The 18,714-nt window shown below is 41.5% G+C and overlaps 1 protein-coding gene across 1 annotated transcript in view; it reads left to right on the forward strand.

Annotated features, from left to right (window-relative positions):
* The window catches only part of trpm2 (transient receptor potential cation channel, subfamily M, member 2), a 79,808-nt gene extending 61,734 nt beyond the window's left edge, over positions 1–18,074 (forward strand). The window contains exons 24-34 of the mRNA XM_060930587.1: positions 221–353; positions 2,302–2,389; positions 3,236–3,323; positions 3,529–3,683; positions 3,828–3,880; positions 4,012–4,041; positions 4,177–4,263; positions 6,234–6,303; positions 8,137–8,244; positions 13,529–13,648; positions 17,958–18,074. Of these exons, the coding sequence (XP_060786570.1) occupies positions 221–353; positions 2,302–2,389; positions 3,236–3,323; positions 3,529–3,683; positions 3,828–3,880; positions 4,012–4,041; positions 4,177–4,263; positions 6,234–6,303; positions 8,137–8,244; positions 13,529–13,648; positions 17,958–18,074 (1,049 nt within the window). The remainder of the gene's footprint in view (positions 1–220; positions 354–2,301; positions 2,390–3,235; positions 3,324–3,528; positions 3,684–3,827; positions 3,881–4,011; positions 4,042–4,176; positions 4,264–6,233; positions 6,304–8,136; positions 8,245–13,528; positions 13,649–17,957) is intronic.
* Positions 18,075–18,714: the final 640 nt, after the last annotated feature.

The following is an 18,714-nucleotide window of genomic DNA, read 5'->3' on the forward strand; positions in this document are numbered from 1 at the left end:
ACTTATTAAACTATTAAATACTTATAAATAATGATGAAAAGAGAAAATCTAAAGCCAGCTAACCTGTTTTGTTTATTTTTTCTGAACTCAAAGCTGTTACCTCCATATTATGATGGTGTTGCAATGTTTATAATGGTATACACAGACACAAAATGGACAAAGATGCTGGAATTCAAATGGACTTCAGTAATAAAGCTAAATGGTCGTGTGTTGTTTACAGGACAGGAGCTGGATAAGAGTGAAGAAGAGGAGCTCATGTCATGGGAGTCGTTTATGAAGGAAAACTATCTGGCATCTGTAAAGCAGGACAATTTCCAGAGTATGGAGTACCGCATGGAAGACACTGCAGCAAAGTAAAGCCTGTTACTCATCACACTTTTCTTTACTATGACTTTCAGCATTGTTCCTTTTATATGATTCAGAGTAAAACCTTACTTTCACCCATTTATTGAACCAACAGTGAATAATCTAATAATATAATATACACACACTGTACTGTATATACATTATAGGGCTGTGGTTTCAACTGAGGTCTGGATATTTACAAGACAGTTCTTTACTACAGTTATATTTATTTCACAAGCAATTTAATACATAAGTAATGGGGGGAATCATAAGTCCAGAGAACAATAAATGTTATTGATACTTGAGTTATTATGTTAATACTTAAAAGTAGACGGCCTTTCGATTTCATAAAATATGCGAAATTTAGTTCCCTCTGAAATTTGGACATTGTGATATATGTTTATTTTTGTAATATCTAAAAAAAACCCAGGTCATTCTATGGCTGGGAAGTTATTTAATTTGAGGAGATTAAAGCAAATAATGTGCATGAAATCGCTCGCTTCATGCAGTCAAGCAGACAGAGGAAGTCCATGTGTGCGCATGTGCAGGTTTACCTTCTTCTTTTGGGTTTTACGGCAGCTGGCATCCACAGTGTTGCATTACTGCCATCGACAGGTTTGCCTTGACCGTGCACTGACAGTTACATCATTCTGTCGTTAAACGAACAGCTGATCTCACCGAGGTGCTCGCTGAGCACCGATATTTATTAGTTTGGTCCTGCGTTTCCTTTCCTTCGCGACATAACGTCTTTTCTTCTCACTTTCCGTTTCTGTAGTCAGTCTTTCCAGTTTCATTCACATCCTCCATTTTTCTCTCATCTCATCTCATCTCATCTCATCTCATCTCATCTCATCTCATCTCATCTCATCTCATCTCATTATCTCTAGCCGCTTTATCCTGTTCTACAGGGTCGCAGGCAAGCTGGAGCCTATCCCAGCTGACTAAGGGCGAAAGGCGGGGTACACCCTGGACAAGTCGCCAGGTCATCACAGGGCTGACACATAGACACAGACAACCATTCATACTCACATTCACACCTACGGTCAATTTAGAGTCACCAGTTAACCTAACCTGCATGTCTTTGGACCGTGGGGAAAACCGGAGCACCCAGAGGAAACCCACGTGGACATTACAGATTGGTTATTTCATACAGATGATGCATGATTCATGGTGATTTCATACAGATGATGCATCATGGATAAAAAATTTGGACTGGCAAAGTTCATAATTAAAACATCTTACTTGCATTTATATGTTTACTTTATTAATTTACTATTGATTATTTCATGGAAAATCACATATCCGTGAATAAAAGAGCCGTACTTTGGAAAATATAGTTTTTATCTTCCGTGAATCTGTATTCCGTGACTTCACGATGCAACAAGGATGTACAAAGAGTCCCAGGAAAAATAGCATGTGCTCAGACAACGTCACATGTAAACAATGACCTGACTGGTCAGATGTTTTATCGGATCAGGTCCAGGCCTAAAAAAATGGCTCCAGAAGCAATCTCACCGATATGGATAAATCCAGGCCTGGGCTGTAGGTATCATTATCAGTCTGGTGAAACCACCAACCACATAAACTGCAGGGGACCGATTTATTTATAGTTATTGTGGGACAAGGCTTTTAACCTAAGCACATGTCTTTGGACTGTGGGGGAAACCGGAGCACCCGGAGGAAACCCACGCAGACACGGGGAGAACATGCAAACTCCACACAGAAAGGCCCCTGTCAGGCGCTGGGCTTGAAACCCAGAACCTTCTTGCTGTGAGGCGACAGCGCTAACCACTACACCACCGTGCCGCCCTGCCATGTATGCCATTTGCCATGAATATAACTATATGGAAAAACAAGCTAATTTATGATGAACCTCTGTAAGCCCTGTGAGTTTTGAAAGCAGTTTTACTTGGTAATGCTTTTTAGTCTAATATAAATTGCCATATTCTCTTTCAGAGTTGGAACCATGTCTGAAATAATAGAGCAAGAACGAGAATGGGGTTTTGTATCTATGGCAAAAAGACTGGACTGGTTGGAGGATCAGGTCTGAAATCAGTTTTATTTCAGAAATTGACCATTAGTGGATTAAATCAGTTGCATTCGAGAAAGAATATCCAGATCTGGACTTGATAACATTGTCAAGTATCATTAAACTCTATCAGTGTTTTTGCTTGTTTCTAATCACTAGCAACCAGATTATAAACTGAGGCATAGTGTAAACAAATCAAATGCTTTTTCTGTTGTAGTACTTTGGAAACTTTAATTTGAAAACCAGTAAGGGGTTCATTCAAAATTCTATAGAAATACACCATATGGCCAAACATTTGTGTACACCTGATCATCACACTCATATATGGGCCTTCATAAAATTGAAACCACAAAGTTGAAAGCATACATCCAATTGTATGGGATGTCTTTGTATGCTATAGCATTACAATTTCCCTCCACTGGAACTAAGAGGCCTAAGCACGTTACGGCATGACAATGCCCCTGTGCACAAAGCATGATCCATGAAGACATGGTTTGTCAAGTTTGGAATGGAAAAATCTGAATATCCCGTGCAGAATCCTGACCTCAACCCAACTGTGAACACTTTTGGGATGAACTGGTACACTGATTGCACTCCAGGCTTCCTTATTCAACATCATCATGCTTTTGTTGCTGAATGATCAAATTCCCTTCAGCCACAAAAATCTAATGGAAAACCTTCCCAGAAGAGTGGAGGTTATTAAAACAGGAACAAGGGGTCTAACTTACTTTTAATGCACATGGTTTTGGAATGGGACATTCAAAAAGCACATATGGTCGTGATCGTCAGGCGTCTGCAAACCTTTGGCTGTATAGTGTATGTGGATGTGTAAGAAGCTGTCCGTTTTTTTTTTTCTGATAGGTTTGTCAGTCAGCTAAAGCACTACAGTGGATCATGGACACACTTAAATCTCAGGGTTACCAATCCAAACATGATGCTCCGATAATGGGTAAGATTGTTGCTTTTCTTCTCTTTGAAAAGGCTTTGTACTTTTATACTCCTTACTAATCACATTCTTCTTTGAAAATACACAAAAGCCACATTTTCTTTTGACAATCTACATTCTCTTTATGTCTGATTTAGTTTGAATAGCACTTGAGTGTCATGAAGGAAGCAGATCAGATTTGTAAAGCTTCCCATCCTTTCCCTTTCAGCTGGTGTCATTATGAGCACTAACACTGACCCTTCAGAATCAACTGAGCAGGAAGCAGAATGGAAGAAAACTCATCACGTCTATGCCCGCCAGCTTTATTACCCTGGCAGCACTGTTAAACGCTTCCCTGTTCCTGAGGAGAAAGTACCCTGGGAGGTGCCTGAGCATAAATTCAGCTCCATGAGGACATCACTAAGCATATTTAATAGTGTTTATTTGACCATATTATTTACTTACTGTGTGTATTTGTGCAGGGGTATGTATGCGCTTGTAGTCATCATAAAAACTTTTCCGTTACAGGTGGACTTCTCCATTTATGCTCCTTCAATTTACAGTCAAGAGAATATGCAAGAGTAAGTCTTGACTGCACATCCTCCATGTTCAAGCCTGAAATAAACTGTTGATTGCTCTTGTATTGTCTTTTATATTTCATCTTGGCAAACCTTTTCAATGTTTTTAAAAATGCTTTTAATGCTCTCAACAGCTCGGACATTTTAACCATTGACACATACAGGTGAGACATTCTTCCTAAGCTAAATTAACTTCAAAATATGTCAACATTTAAGTCTATTAAACTTAGTTTTATCTGTTAATTTGCCTCTGTGTTGTTAATTTAATCTAACAAAAAATTTTCTAAATGAATTTCCAGGAACCCTAACGGACGGACAGGATTAAAGGGAAAAGGAGCTCTTAAAAGTCTTGGCCCGAACAATATTATAGATCCAGTTATCACAAGGTAAACATGAGGCATTAACACTCAGTAACACTTTACTGTTCGTTGAAGCTGGTGCGAGTACTTCAGAAATTGCCAGTTGTCTGGGATTTTCATGTATAATAGTCTCTAGACTTGACACAGAATGGTGATGGAAATAAAAAAAAAAACATCCAGGGAGCAGCAGTTATTCAGGAGTTTTATGCATTCTGAAATGCTTTTCTGTTTGTTATGGTTGCAAGGAGTGGTTCTTTCAGTTAGCATACCTTTCCTGTCAGTTCAAACCAGGCTAGCCTTCCTCTTTTGACCTCTCATCAACAAGGCATTTGCCCCCAGAACCACCGCTCACTGGATTGGTGTCCCAAATTTTGACGATGATAAGATTATGACCAGTGTTAGTTCTCAAAGGTGACTGAGCAATTTTTCCAGAGTTAAAAGTCTCTCATTTCATCTCATTATCTCTAGCCGCTTTATCTTGTTCTACAGGGTCGCAGGCGAGCTGGAGCCTATCCCAGCTGACTACGGGTGAAAGGCGGGGTACACTCTGGACAAGTCACCAGGTCATCACAGGGCTGACACATAGACACAGACAACCATTCACATTCACACCTACGGTCAATTTAGAGTCACCAGTTAACCTAACCTGCGTGTCTTTGGACTGTGGGGGAAACCGGAGCACCTGGAGGAAACCCACGCGGACACGGGGAGAACATGCAAACTCTGCACAGAAAGGCCCTTGCCGGCCACAGGGCTCGAACCCGGACCTTCTTGCTGTGAGGCGACAGCGCTAACCACTACACCACCGTGCTGCCCCAGAGTTAAAAGTATTTTCCTCAAAAAAGTAGTTAATTTTGCTCCATTTGGAGTTTAGAGAGTAAAATTTAGAGTTGGAGTGGGAGCAAAATTACAGAGTAATTGTGTAATAGAGTAACAGCATTGGTTGTTGCTCTGAACTGAGTAAAATAGTATAAGAATTAATTTCAAGACACACTGAAAAGAGTCAAATACCACCACAAAGAGTAAACAAGTGTTGCCAGGCAAAACAAACCTCACCCGGCAGCACTTATTTTATACCTATATGTTGATGATGATATATTTCTCAATCATCAGCTGTCAGGTTATAGTCCTGTGAAAATCCATGACCTTGAGTTTGACATTTCAAGGTCAAAAGTCATGGCAGCAACTGAAAGCTCATATGGGACTTCTTATATATTGATAATGGTAAACATCTGGCTATCATGAACCATTTTAAAGTTATAGTCCTTTGAAAACCCATGACCTTCAGTTTGACCTTTCAAGGTCACTCAAGGTCAAAGATCATGGTGCCAAATGAAAGCCCATATGGCACTCCCTATAAGTTGATAATGGTAAATCTCTGTCTACCATCAACCATTTTCAAGTTACAGCCCTCTGAAAATCCATGACCTTGAGTTTGATCTTTCAAGGTCACTCAAGGTCAAAGATCATGGTGCCAAATGAAAGGCCATATGTGAGTTCCTATATGCTCATAATAGTAAACATCTGTCTATCAGCAACTGTTTTTGAGTTATAATGGAAAATGTTATTTTGACCAAAAAGTTGATCTTTCCAGTGACCTTGACCTTCACCCGATTACCCCCAAAATTGAATCAGATAATCTACAGACCATTGCCCACCTACTCTGAAAATTTGAAGTCAATTGGTGCAACTGTCTAGACGCTAGATTGTTAGCAGACAGACACACAAACAAACAAACCCCACTGATTATAATACCTTGCCGTGCTTACTCTGTCGCGGGTGAGGTAAATATTAACACTGACTTGAGGAGAATTGACTCTGAAAAAACAGCTCTATCAAAAGAGTAACTTATACTCTTTTTAGAGAGGGACCAAATATTATCTGGCGTAGAGTAAAATTTTCTTCAATTTGAGTAAATTTTACTCAGGCAAATTTCCTGTGTATGTGTTGAAGTTTGGAGTATTGTACTGTAGTGCATGTTATTTTGCTTTCTGTAGAAATGAGGGCTCACAACTGGAGTTTTTGGCTGTGTGGGATGAGACAGCAGGGTGCTGGACATTACCTGGGGTGAGAAATTACAATCTAGTCTTGGAGGGCCATGGTACCTCACTTAACAAACCAGATTTAATTGCAAAGCAATTTATCATTGACTGAATATGAACTATTAGAATATAGGAATGTAAGATCTGGATTCTGCTATAATCTGCAAGTCCGTTTGTTTATGTAACAATTTGCAATTTCTATAATTTCATAGTGGAGTAACTGTATATTATATAAATTCATGAGAATGCCTACCTTTATGTTTATTGACTTATTTTTCAGGCCATTTTCAATCACAGCCCCAATTCCAAAAAAAAGTTGGGACACTGTGGAAAGTGGAAATAAACAGAATATGAAGATTTGCAAATCATGGAAGCCCTATATTTCACTGAAAATAGTAAAAAGACAACATATCAAATGTTGAAACTGAGAAATGTTCTTGGTTTTTTTTGAAAAATATATGCTCATTTTGAATTTGATGTCAGTAACATGTTTCAAAAATGTTGGAACAGGGGCACGTTTACCACTGTGTTGCATCACCAATTGCTATAGTTTTGAAAGAGAAATGTCCTGTTTTTGCCTGATATACAGTTTCAGTTGCTCAACACTTTGGGGTATCCTTTGTGATATTTTACGCTTCATAATGCGCCAAATGTTTTAAATGGGAAACAGGTCTGGACTACAGGCAGGCCAGTTTAGCACCCAGACTCTTTTACGACGGAGCCATGGAGTTTTAATCTGTGCAGAAAGTGGTTTGGCATTATCTTGCTGAAAGAAGGAAGACCTTTCTTGAAAAAGATTTTGTCTGGATGGCAGCATATTGCTCCAAAATGTGTATATATATCATTCAGTATTAATGATGCCTTCCCAGATGTACAAGCTGCCCATGGCATATGCACTAATGCACCCTCATACCATCACAGATGCTGGCTTTTGAACTGTGCACTGACAATAAGCCGGATGGTCCCTCTCCTCTTGAGCCTGGAGGATGTGGTGTCCATGATTTCTAAAAAGAATTTCTACTTTTGATTCATCATACCTCAGGACAATTTTCCACTTTGCCTCAGTCCATCGTAAAAGAGAAGGTGGCGGTGTTTCTGGATATTTTTTATATCTGGTTTTAACTTGCATTTGTGGATGCAGTAATGAAGTGTTTTCACAGACTATGGTTTTCTGAAGTGTTCCTGAGCCCATACAGTGATTTCCACTACAGACACATGTCTGCTTTTAATGCAGTGTTTCCTGAGGGCCTGAAGATCACAGGCAACCGATGTCAGTTTTCAGCCTTGTCTCTTGCAAACAGAGATTTCTCCAGATTCTCTGAATCTTTTAATGATATTATGGACCACAGATGCTGTGATCCCTAAATTCTTTGCAATTTTACATTGAGGAACCTTGTTATTAAATTGTTGCACTGTTTGTCTTTCACAGAGCGGTGAACCCCTCCCCAGCTTTACTTCTGAGAGACTCCGCCTCTCTGGGATGCTCTTTTTATACCCAGTCATGTTACTGACCTGTTGCCAATTAACCAAATTAGTTTTTTTTTTTTTTAGCATTACACAACTTTTTCAGTCTTTTGTTGCCGCTGTCCCAACTTTTCTGCAATGTGTTGCTGACATCAAATTCAAAATGAGTATATATTTTTCAAAAAATAATAACATTTCTCAGTTTCAACATCTGATATGTTGTCTTTATACTATTTTCAATGAAATATAGGGTTTCCAAGATTTGCGAATCATTATATTCTGTTTTTTATTTATGTTTTACACAGTGTCCCAAATTTATGGAATTGGGGTTGTATAATCGCTCCTGTAGGTTTTGGTGTGTAAACACTAAAATTCTGTGTGTGCTCTCTTCTAGGGCCCTGTCCAGCCTGGCAAGCTCTTACCTGAGAGACTGGAAAGAGCACTAGGAAAGAAATTATCCCAGCACATTAAAGCCAAAATAAAATCAAAAAGCCACACTGAGGTGAGCGTTACATAAATACTGTACTACGTTTAATGTATTGTATACACCACAAGCAATCAATACAAATCAGACCAAATACAGACTTGCTCGACTTGTCTGGTAAAGACCCTGCACAAATATAGCCTGTAATAATGTGGGTGAGGAATCACCATATACATGATATACACTCACCATCTGCTTTAATAGGGACACCCGTCCACCTGCACATTTATGCAGTTATGTAATGAGTCATGTGGCAGCAGCACAATGCATAAATTTTCACCATTCTCTCTTGAGACTGTTGCATGTGAAAATCCCAGGAGATCAACAGTTTCTGAAATACTCAAACCAATTCATGTGGCACCAACAACCACAGAAATCACCATCCATCCATCCATTATCTGTAACCGCTTATCCTGTGCAGGGTCGCAGGCAAGTTGGAGCCTATCCCAGCTGACTATGGGCGAGAGGCGGGGTACACCCTGGACAAGTCGCCTAATCATCGCAGGGCTGACGCATAGAGACAAACAACCATTCACACTCACATTCACACCTACAGCCAATTTAGAGACACCAATTAGCCTAACCTTTGGACTGCAGGGGAAACCAGAGCACCTGGAGGAAACCCATGCAGACACAGGGAGAACATGCAAATTCCAAACAGAAAGGCCCCCGCCAGCCACTGGGCTCGAACCCAGAACCTTCTTGCTGTGAGGCAACAGTGCTAACCACTACACCACTGTGTGTCGTGCCTCTCACTCATAGTCAGCTGGGATAGGCTCCAGCTTGCCTGCACAGGATAAGTGGTTACGGATAATGGAAGGATGGATGGATGTTGGGCCACCATGATTTGAGGATGCATTGGATGCCAAATTAATTACAGATACCCAATTCAACAGGAAATAGTCAATGTGAAATATGCCTTCATTCTTTCATCTTTAGTAAGCACTTTACTCTGGTCAAGATGAATCCAGAGAAGATCCCAGAAACACTGGGTGTAAACTGTATGTAAATACACAAGTCAGTGTTCTAATCCAGCCCTGACCTTATACAGTACTTATATGCCTTGAACATGTGTGTACATGATCCATATTGGGGTGTCAAACCCATTTTAGGTAACGGGCCACATTATGCATAGTCCAGTGTCGAGTGGGTCAGAAAACATACAAATTTGGTGTCCAATGTGTTCATTTATAAACATTTACCTGAAAGGTACATGCTCAATGTACAAATGGATTAAACATTTACATCACCTATCAAAGTTATTGATTACAATTCATTACCAAATTATGCTTTTACTATATACACTTGCTGGCCACTTTAATAGGAACTTGTTCTTGATACTAAGATTCCAGTTCTTGGCTACAGGAGTGGAACTCAATGTGGTCTTCTGCTGTTGCATGCTGAGATGCTTTTCTGCTCACCACGGTTGTAAAGAATTGCTATGAGTTACTATATCCTTCCTGGCAAAAATGCTCGAACCAATTTGTCCATTTTCCTCTGACCTCTCTTATCAACAAGGCATTTGTTTCCACCTACAGAACTGTCGCTCACTCTGTGTTTTTTGTTTTTCGCACCATTCTGTATAAACTCGAGAGACTGCTGTGTGTGAAAACCCCAGGAGATCAGACGTTTCTGAAATACTCAAACCAGTCCATCTGGCTCAAACCAACACCTATGCCTTAGTGAAAGAAAGTCACACTTTGAGATCAGTTTTTCCCATTCTGATGTTCGAATTGAACATTAGCTGAAGCTCTTGATTTTTATCTGCATGATTTGATGCACTGTGCTGCTCTCAAGGGATTGGCTGATTAGATAACTGCATGAAACAGCAGGTGGATGGGTGTTCCTAATAAAGTGGCCAGTGAGAGGATAATGGATATTGGGATTATCTGTTGTGGCAGCGGGGGCGTGGTCAAGCGTCGGTCTGTGGCCTGAGAGCGGAGTCAGGGAAGGTAAGTGGCAGAATCACTGCACCTGATGTTAATTAATGTGTGTTTGTGTGTCTTCCCCAGTGACCGCGCCCTATTTAAGGAGCGAGCGAGAGCAGAGGAGAGCTCTCTCCCGATCCAGACACCAGATGTGTGTGCGTGCGCAAGTGTCTGTACGTTAGTCTGAAAAGACCACTGAAAAGTGTATAAAATAAAAAAGGATTTCAAACTTAGTTCTGTCCTGCCATTGGGACAACCGCCAAATGGTCCTCCGCCAGCTCGATTGCCTGATCCAGCGATGCCGGGTGGTGGCACTGGACCCACTCTGCGGTTCCTGCTGGTAAGCGAGCGATGAACTGCTCCAGTACCACCTGATCGATGATTCCCTCGGCGTCACGGTTGTCAGCCCTCAACCACCGCCAGCAGGCGTCCCAGAGTTGCTGGCCAAACGCGAACGGCCGGCCGACTTCCTCCAAGCGCAAAGCGCGGAAGCGCTGTCGTTGTTGCTCAGGGGTGCGCCCCACACGCTGGAGGACGGCCCAGTGAAGGTCCGCGTAGGCCAGCCGGCGGTTGGCAGGGAGCTGTAGCGCGGCCAGCTGCGCCTCACCCGTTAGCAGGGGGAGGAGGCGTGCCGCGTGCTGTTCCACTGGCCATCCCGAGGTCTCTGCTACCTGCTCAAAGAGCGTGAGGAAGGCCTCGGGGTTGTCCTGCGGGCTTATCTTCGTTGGGGTGAGGTGGGAACGGCCCGCGGTGGTGGAGTTGGTGGACCCTGCCGACGCGAGGAGGTGCCGGAACGCCTGTCGATCTTCCTGCTGAGCCAACACCAGGGCCTCGAACCGTTGCTCCTGCTCCTTCCGGAGGGCGACTAGCGCCTGGTGCTGGCTCTGCTGGGCCGTGGCGAGGGCGTGGACCAGGTCAGCGAAAGGGGAGGACTTCATGGGGCTGTTCTGCTTCTGTGCTCCAGATCCTGGGTTTCCGCACCACTGTGGCAGTTCGTAAGAGTGGGCGGAGCACAGAAGACAGAACTAAGTTTGAAATCCTTTTTTATTTTATACACTTTTCAGTGGTCTTTTCAGACTAATATACAGACACTTGCGCATGCACACACATCTGGTGTCTGGATCGGGAGAGAGCTCTCCTCTGCTCTCGCTCGCTCCTTAAATACGGCGCGGTCACTGGGGAAGACACACAAACACACATTAATTAACATCAGGTGCAGTGATTCTGCCACTTACCTTCCCTGACTCCGCCCTCCGGCCACAGACCGACGCTTGACCACGCCCCCGCTGCCACATCTGTCTTTTAATGTAAACAAATAGTCCAAAAAAAAACCTCTAAGCGAGTTATTTTGGAAACAGACATTATATATATATATATATATATATATATATATATATATATATATATATATATATAATATTTTTTTTTTTTAGCTTGCTAATGAAGAACTACACATATTCAACCAATCTGAGTTTATGGCCCTGACTTTTTTGTGCTGTTTCACCCCCTAATGGAATAACAGAGATTTTCAGAAAACAATTTTAATTTAGAACATTTAGGATCATGAAGTGATTTAGTAGGCTGGATTACAGCCTTTTCATAGGTGTATATTTGTCACCTCTGATCTACAGTATATCATTTTTATGTGCACACATAACTGCATTCAAACACCAAACATTGATCTTGTTATTAAACTGACCTTTTATTGACTGTTTCCTTTACAAAATGAAGATACATTAGGTGGAAAGAAGGTAAAAAATAAATTTGGTTCACAAACCATTTATGTCTGTGAAAGTTCTCAGTCATCCAGGTCATCGTAAACCATAGGTGCTAAAGAAGGCCACTGGACTTGCTTGAAATCCTTGAAGACGTTTCACCTCTCGTCTGACTAGTGGGGAGTTCCAGGTATTTGTCCTCTAGTGGACCAAAAGCAACCCTAAGGAGAGTCGTTGAGGTCACATAGGTCGTTGACCCTCTCAGGCTACATCCACACGACAACGGCAACGAGATTTTTTTTTTAAAATATCGCATCCACATGGGCAACAGATCAGTAAAATTTCAGGTTCATATGGCAACGCTACACATGCCACACCACTACGTGCGCTGTAAGACGGTCCCATCGGAGACACCAGAACAATAGAAGTAGACGCATGCGCATAAACCCCTTCTTCTGTAGCATTAGCCACATAAAGTTTTGATTATTAATCAGTAGCATAAAACGAAAGACGCAGAAAGAGGAATGAATGGGGGTAGATGGAAGCTGGTACGCCAACATTCTGATATCCTCCAGAATTCTTTAATGGTCCGGAATAAATTGAATGCTACACGTTGATGGATTACTTTGTTCTTCTACGCCCTTTTTGAGGAATGTATTGTCGGACTTAAACCAACATCTGAAGAGGTGAGATCGCTCCTTTTTTTTCCCTATTTTTGCTGGCGGGATTGTTTTTGGAAAGCGCACGGGCGGTGCGCGGTTTGGTACTGCTTCCGCAGTGTTTGGACTAAAGACTCTGCCCTAAGGGCTATTCTCTCACTCTCTCTCTCTCTCTCTTTGCACCATTACACAATAAATATTCACAGTGAAAATATTTTGTAAGCGCGTTTCATGAACCAAGTTATAGGATTTGTTGACAACTCGCATCGAGTTCATTACACTTCTATCCGGCGTGAAGCACTGACAGTCATGTGGTTGTGACGTCATCGTAAACAAATTTGTTCTACTCATCCAGACGACTTCGCAACGGCGCCGTTGCCAGATTTTTTCACTCTGGAATCCATTCTCAAAAGATTTCGTTTTGGGGCACCCAAAACGCCGGTGCCGTGTGGACGCCAGGCCGAAACAGTAAACAATTTTATTAGATTCACCTGAATCCGTTGCCTTGTGGAGAGGGCCTCAGTCATCCTATAGGTTGTTAGGGTCACTGGAGGCCTGGTGTGAACGATGTTAGCAGCCTAGAGGGTCGTTAGGGTGATCTGTGGGTTGTTGGCTCTCTCTGTTATCATGTGAGTCATTGAAGTGTCAGCTTCTTGGTGTGGATGTGTATTCACATCCTAACACCCTAACCCTAACACCTACAGGATGACTGAGAGGGTCAACGACCTATGTGACCTCAACGATTCTCCTTAGTGTTGCTTTTGGTCCACTAGAGGATAAATAGCTGGAACTCCCTCCTACTCCGACAGAACTGAAGAAGCCTTTCGGATGAGAGGTGAAACATCTTCAAGGATTTCAAGCATGTCCAGTTGCCTTCTTTAACACCTACAGTTTACAAACCATGGTTTTGTAATTGATGCTGTACCAAAATGCATCATTTTGCTTAGTTTGATTGAAGCAGGTACTGTATATTAAGAAGGATGTCTGATGTGTGTTGTAGGTCTATAAGGGTTATGTAGATGACAGTCGGAACACTGATAATGCCTGGGTGGAAAGCACTGTTATAACAGTTCACCTCGATAATGAGTGGAATCTGATCATGCGAGATGGTGGTGGTGAGGTAGGGAGCTTTTACTCTCTTACGCTACACTGATTTACCTAAAGTTCAAGTTTAATTGTAATTTAAGTATAGAACATTGTACATACACTTTATACAGCTTTGCGATACAATGACATTCTTATTCACTTACAGACAATAATAGGTGTTGATGACATTTGTACGTGCAACAAAAATATACACTCCTCCAAGAGACATAGTGTAAGAGGAAGGGAGGGGGATACTGCATGTAGTTTAATGCATTTGGTACACAAACACCACACATAAATAATGAAAAAGGCTTGACAAACACAGAGTGATTATAGTAGAGCAGAGTGTATGGGTAAGTACACCAGACTGTAAAAGCATGTATTCATATCCAGTTCAATCAATGAAGTCAAAGGTTTGGACACACCTGCTAATAGAGGGGTTTTCTTTATATTTATTATCTTTCTCTATTTAGGGAATAATAATAATAATAAAAGCAGCTAGAGATAATGAGATTAGATGATGATGATGATAATAATAATAATAGGCGGCACGGTGGTGTAGTGGTTAGCGCTGTCGCCTCACAGCAAGAAGGTCCTGGGTTCGAGCCCCGGGGCCGGCGAGGGCCTTTCTGTGCGGAGTTTGCATGTTCTCCCCGTGTCCACGTGGGTTTCCTCCGGGTGCTCTGGTTTCCCCCACAGTCCAAAGACATGCAGATTAGGTTAACTGGTGACTCTAAATTGACCGTAGGTGTGAATGTGAGTGTGAATGGTTGTCTGTGTCTATGTGTCAGCCCTGTGATGACCTGGCGACTTGTCCAGGGTGTACCCGCCTTTCGCCCGTAGTCAGCTGGGATAGGCTCCAGCTTGCCTGCGACCCTGTAGAAGGATAAAGCGGCTAGAGATAATGAGATGAGATAATAATAATAATAATAATAGAGATTAGTATTATAAAATAGCATATAATCTGACAGTATTCGTGATTAAACTTTGTGCAGTTAGTATTTTCTCAACTAGCTACTTCATGAGGCAGCGTCTCAAATAGAAGCAGCCTTTATTTGTCACATTTACACTCAAATCTTCTGCATTTAACCCATCTGAAGCAGTGAACACACACACAAATCCAGAGTACTGTGCAGCTATGCTACAGCACTCAGGAAGCAGTTGGGGATTCAGTGTAACTCTGTATTCAGCCATGATATATGAGTTAGAGTTAAGTAAGTGCTGTTCATTCACTCAACTCCCCTGATATATTTCCTGCCAGTCCCGGGAATCAAACTGGCAACCCTTTGGGTCCAAGGCTGCTTCTCTAACCTTCAGGCCATAGGCTGAGCTCGTCACTGCTTTTCCTAAGTTTTTAATCAAAAATACTTATTTGGGGAAACAATTCATTTTAAGTTAAAAAAATAAGTAAAAGCTACTTATTTCAAAAATACACTTATATCAGTGTTTTAGTCAAGTCGCTAAACCTTGAGTCCGAGTCCAGTCTCGAGTCCCCAGTGTTCAAGTCCAAGTCATTAAAGAAAATTTTGAGTCGAGTCCAACTCGAGTCCATTACTGATCCGAGTTGAGTCCGACATAAGCCCCGCTATCAGCAGGGCAAATAACACGAAAGAAGGTTAACACGAGCTAGTTCATCGCTCAGCAAACAAGCCCCGCTATCAACAAAGCAATGAACATAGCATGTCACTTACTTCCCTGGGTGTACGCTTGCCAAATGATGGTTGAAGTTCGAGGTTGTCTCCGTCATCTCCTCGATAGTTCTTCTACATATGGAAGACATAGCGGTGCATTTTTTTCCCACTGCACGAGAAGTCTGTATAAGCAAAGCGGGCAATCCTAGGAGCGTTCTCCCCAGGCATTTTAGCACCATTAACGTTAATTTGTTCCTGAACATGACGTATGAAGAGGTGAATGTGCATTCTCTTGCATGAAATTAGTATAAAAATTAATGTACAGTGGTGCTTGAAAGTTTGTGAACCCTTTAGAATTTTCTATATTTTTGCATAAATATGACCTAAAACATTATCAGATTTTCACACAAGTCCTAAAAGTAGATAAAGAGAACCCAATTAAACAAATGAGTCAAAAATATTATACTTGGTCATTTATTTATTGAGGAAAATGATCCAATATTACATATCTGTGAGTGGCAAAAGTATGTGAACCTCTAGGATTAGCAGTTAATTTGAAGGTGAAATCAGAGTCAGGTGTTTGTCATCCCACTGATTGAAATCAGGTGTGAATGAGCACCCCATTTTATTTAAAGAACAGGGATCTATCAAAGTCTGATCTTCACAACACATGTTTGTGGAAGTGTATCATGGCAAGAACAAAGGAGATTTCTGAGGACCTCAGAAAAAGCCTTGTTGATGCTCATCGGGCTGGAAAAGATTACAAAACCATCTCTAAAGAGTTTGGACTCCACCAATCCACAGTCAGACAGATTGTGTACAAATGGAGGAAATTCAAGCCCATTGTTACCCTCCCCAGGAATGGTTGACCAACAAAGATCACTCCAAGAGCAGGGCATGTAATAGTCAGCGAGGTCACAAAGGACCCCAGGGTAACTTCTAAGCAACTGAAGGCCTCTCTCACGTTGGCTAATGTTAATGTTCATGAGTCCACCATAAGGAGAACACTGAACAACAATGATGTGCATGGCAGGCTTGCAAGGAGAAAGCCACTGCTCTCCAAAAAGAACATTGCTGCTCGTCTGCAGTTTTCTAAAGATCATGTGGACAAGCCAGAAGGCTATTGGAAAAATGTTTTGTGGATGGATGAGACCAAAATAGAACTTTTTGGTTTAAATGAGAAGCGTTATGTTTGGAGAAAGAAAAACACTGCATTCCATCATAAGAACCTTATCCCATCTGTGAAACATGATGGTGGTGGTAGTATCATGGTCTGTTTTGCTGCATCTGGGCCAGGACAGCTTGCCATTATTGATGGAACAATGAATTCTGAATTATACCAGAAAATTCTAAAGGAAAACATCAAGACATCTGTCCATGAACTGAATTTCAAGAGAAGGTGGGTCATGCAGCAAGACAAGGACCCTAAGCACACAAGTCATTCAACCAAAGAATGGTTAAAGAAGAACAAAGTTAATGTTTTGGAATGGCCAAGTCAAAGTCCTGACCTTAATCCAATCGAAATGTTGTGGAAGGACCTGAAGCGAGCAGTTCATGTGAGGAAACCCACCAACATCCCAGAGTTGAAGCTGTTCTGTACAGAGGAATGGGCTAAAATTCCTCCAAGCCGGTGTGCAGGACTGATCAACAGTTACCGGAAACGTTTAGTTGCAGTTATTGCTGCACAAGGGGGTCACACCAGATACTGAAAGCAAAGGTTCACATACTTTTGCCACTCACAGATATGTAATATTGGATCATTTTCCTCAATAAATAAATGACCGAGTATAATATTTTTGTCTTATTTGTTTAACTGGGTTCTCTTTATCTACTTTTAGGACTTGGGTGAAAATCTGATGATGTTTTAGGCCATATTTATGCAGAAATATAGAAAATTCTAAAGGGTTCACAAACTTTCAAGCACCACTGTAGATATAAATGTCTTTTGCCAAATTATTATGGCATGTTACAAAAAATAAAGAAGAAATCTGAGTCCTCGTCTCCAAATTACGAGTCCGAATGCAGTTAATGCACGAGTCCAAGTCCGAGTCATCAGCACTCAAGTCAAGTCACGAGTCCTTAAAATTAGGGCATGAGTCAGACTTGAGTACTACAAGCCTGATTTCATCTCATTATCTCATCTCATCTCATCTCATCTCATTATCTCTAGCCGCTTTATCCTGTTCTGCAAGGTCGCAGGCAAGCTGGAGCCTATCCCAGCTGACTACGGGCGAAAGGCGGGGTACACCCTGGACAAGTCGCCAGGTCATCACAGGGCTGACACATAGACACAGACAACCATTCACACTCACACCTACGGTCAATTTAGAGTCACCAGTTAACCTAACCTGCATGTCTTTGGACTGTGGGGGAAACCGGAGCACCCGGAGGAAACCCACGCGGACATGGGGAGAACATGCAAACTCCACACAGAAAGGCCCTCGCCGGCCACGGGGCTTGAACCCGGACCTTCTTGCTGTGAGGCGACAGCGCTAACCACTACACCACCGTGCCGCCCCAAGCCTGATTTATATTCAGAAATAAATTCATACACAGACATACTATATATTTCACATTTGTCTTCACAACAAATTTCAACCATCAGCCTTTAATTTATAATATATTTACAACAATATAAAATATCTATTCAATTTCTTGTAGCCAAATTGTTTGACTGTGTATACAGAATATAATGTTGTACTCTCTCTTTAGTCTCTCAGCAGCACTGAGAAGCTTCAGTGGCACAAGTTGAGCAGCCAAATACAAATGCATCCATACCAACGAGAAGCTCTCCGTGCCACTGCCCAAAAACACAACATAAAGTTCTAAGGAAACTTCTGACTCTCAGGAAAATGGACAAGCAGATGCTTCACTCTCCAAACTACTGTATGTACCTGTCATGGAGATTCAATAATACCAAATCTATACTTCTACAATACTGTAATGAGGAGTTATGCAACCGTTTGCGCATTTGCTAATGAACTAATCATTCACTCATTCATCTTTAGAGACCGTATTAATAATAATCATCAAAATGATCATCATCATCACCATCATAAAATGTGAATAAATAAAATCTAAAATGTTCAGGTCATATACAGAGAGGAATACAGTTATTTAAACCCACATAAAAGCCACATTATAATAACCCAGTATACTCAACACAGAAGAATTAATCTCTCAGATTATGTGAGATTACAGATACTATAGAGGTTCTAGCATGACATTTTACAGCATTACTAGCAGGATCTTTTGGCATTTAGGGACACTGAGGCTCAGTATTGAGTCTATATTTTCCCTTTTGTTTTATCTCATCTCATCTCATTATCTCTAGCCGCTTTATCCTTCTACAGGGTCGCAGGCAAGCTGGAGCCTATCCCAGCTGACTTTCCAATAAAAAGAAACTGACTTTGCGGACAGACTGTTGTGACATCCTCCAGTTCAATGTCATCTATGCATTAGTCATAAG

This window comes from Neoarius graeffei, chromosome 9 (assembly GCF_027579695.1).
Source record: "Neoarius graeffei isolate fNeoGra1 chromosome 9, fNeoGra1.pri, whole genome shotgun sequence".
Classification (NCBI taxonomy): Eukaryota; Metazoa; Chordata; class Actinopteri; order Siluriformes; family Ariidae; genus Neoarius; species Neoarius graeffei.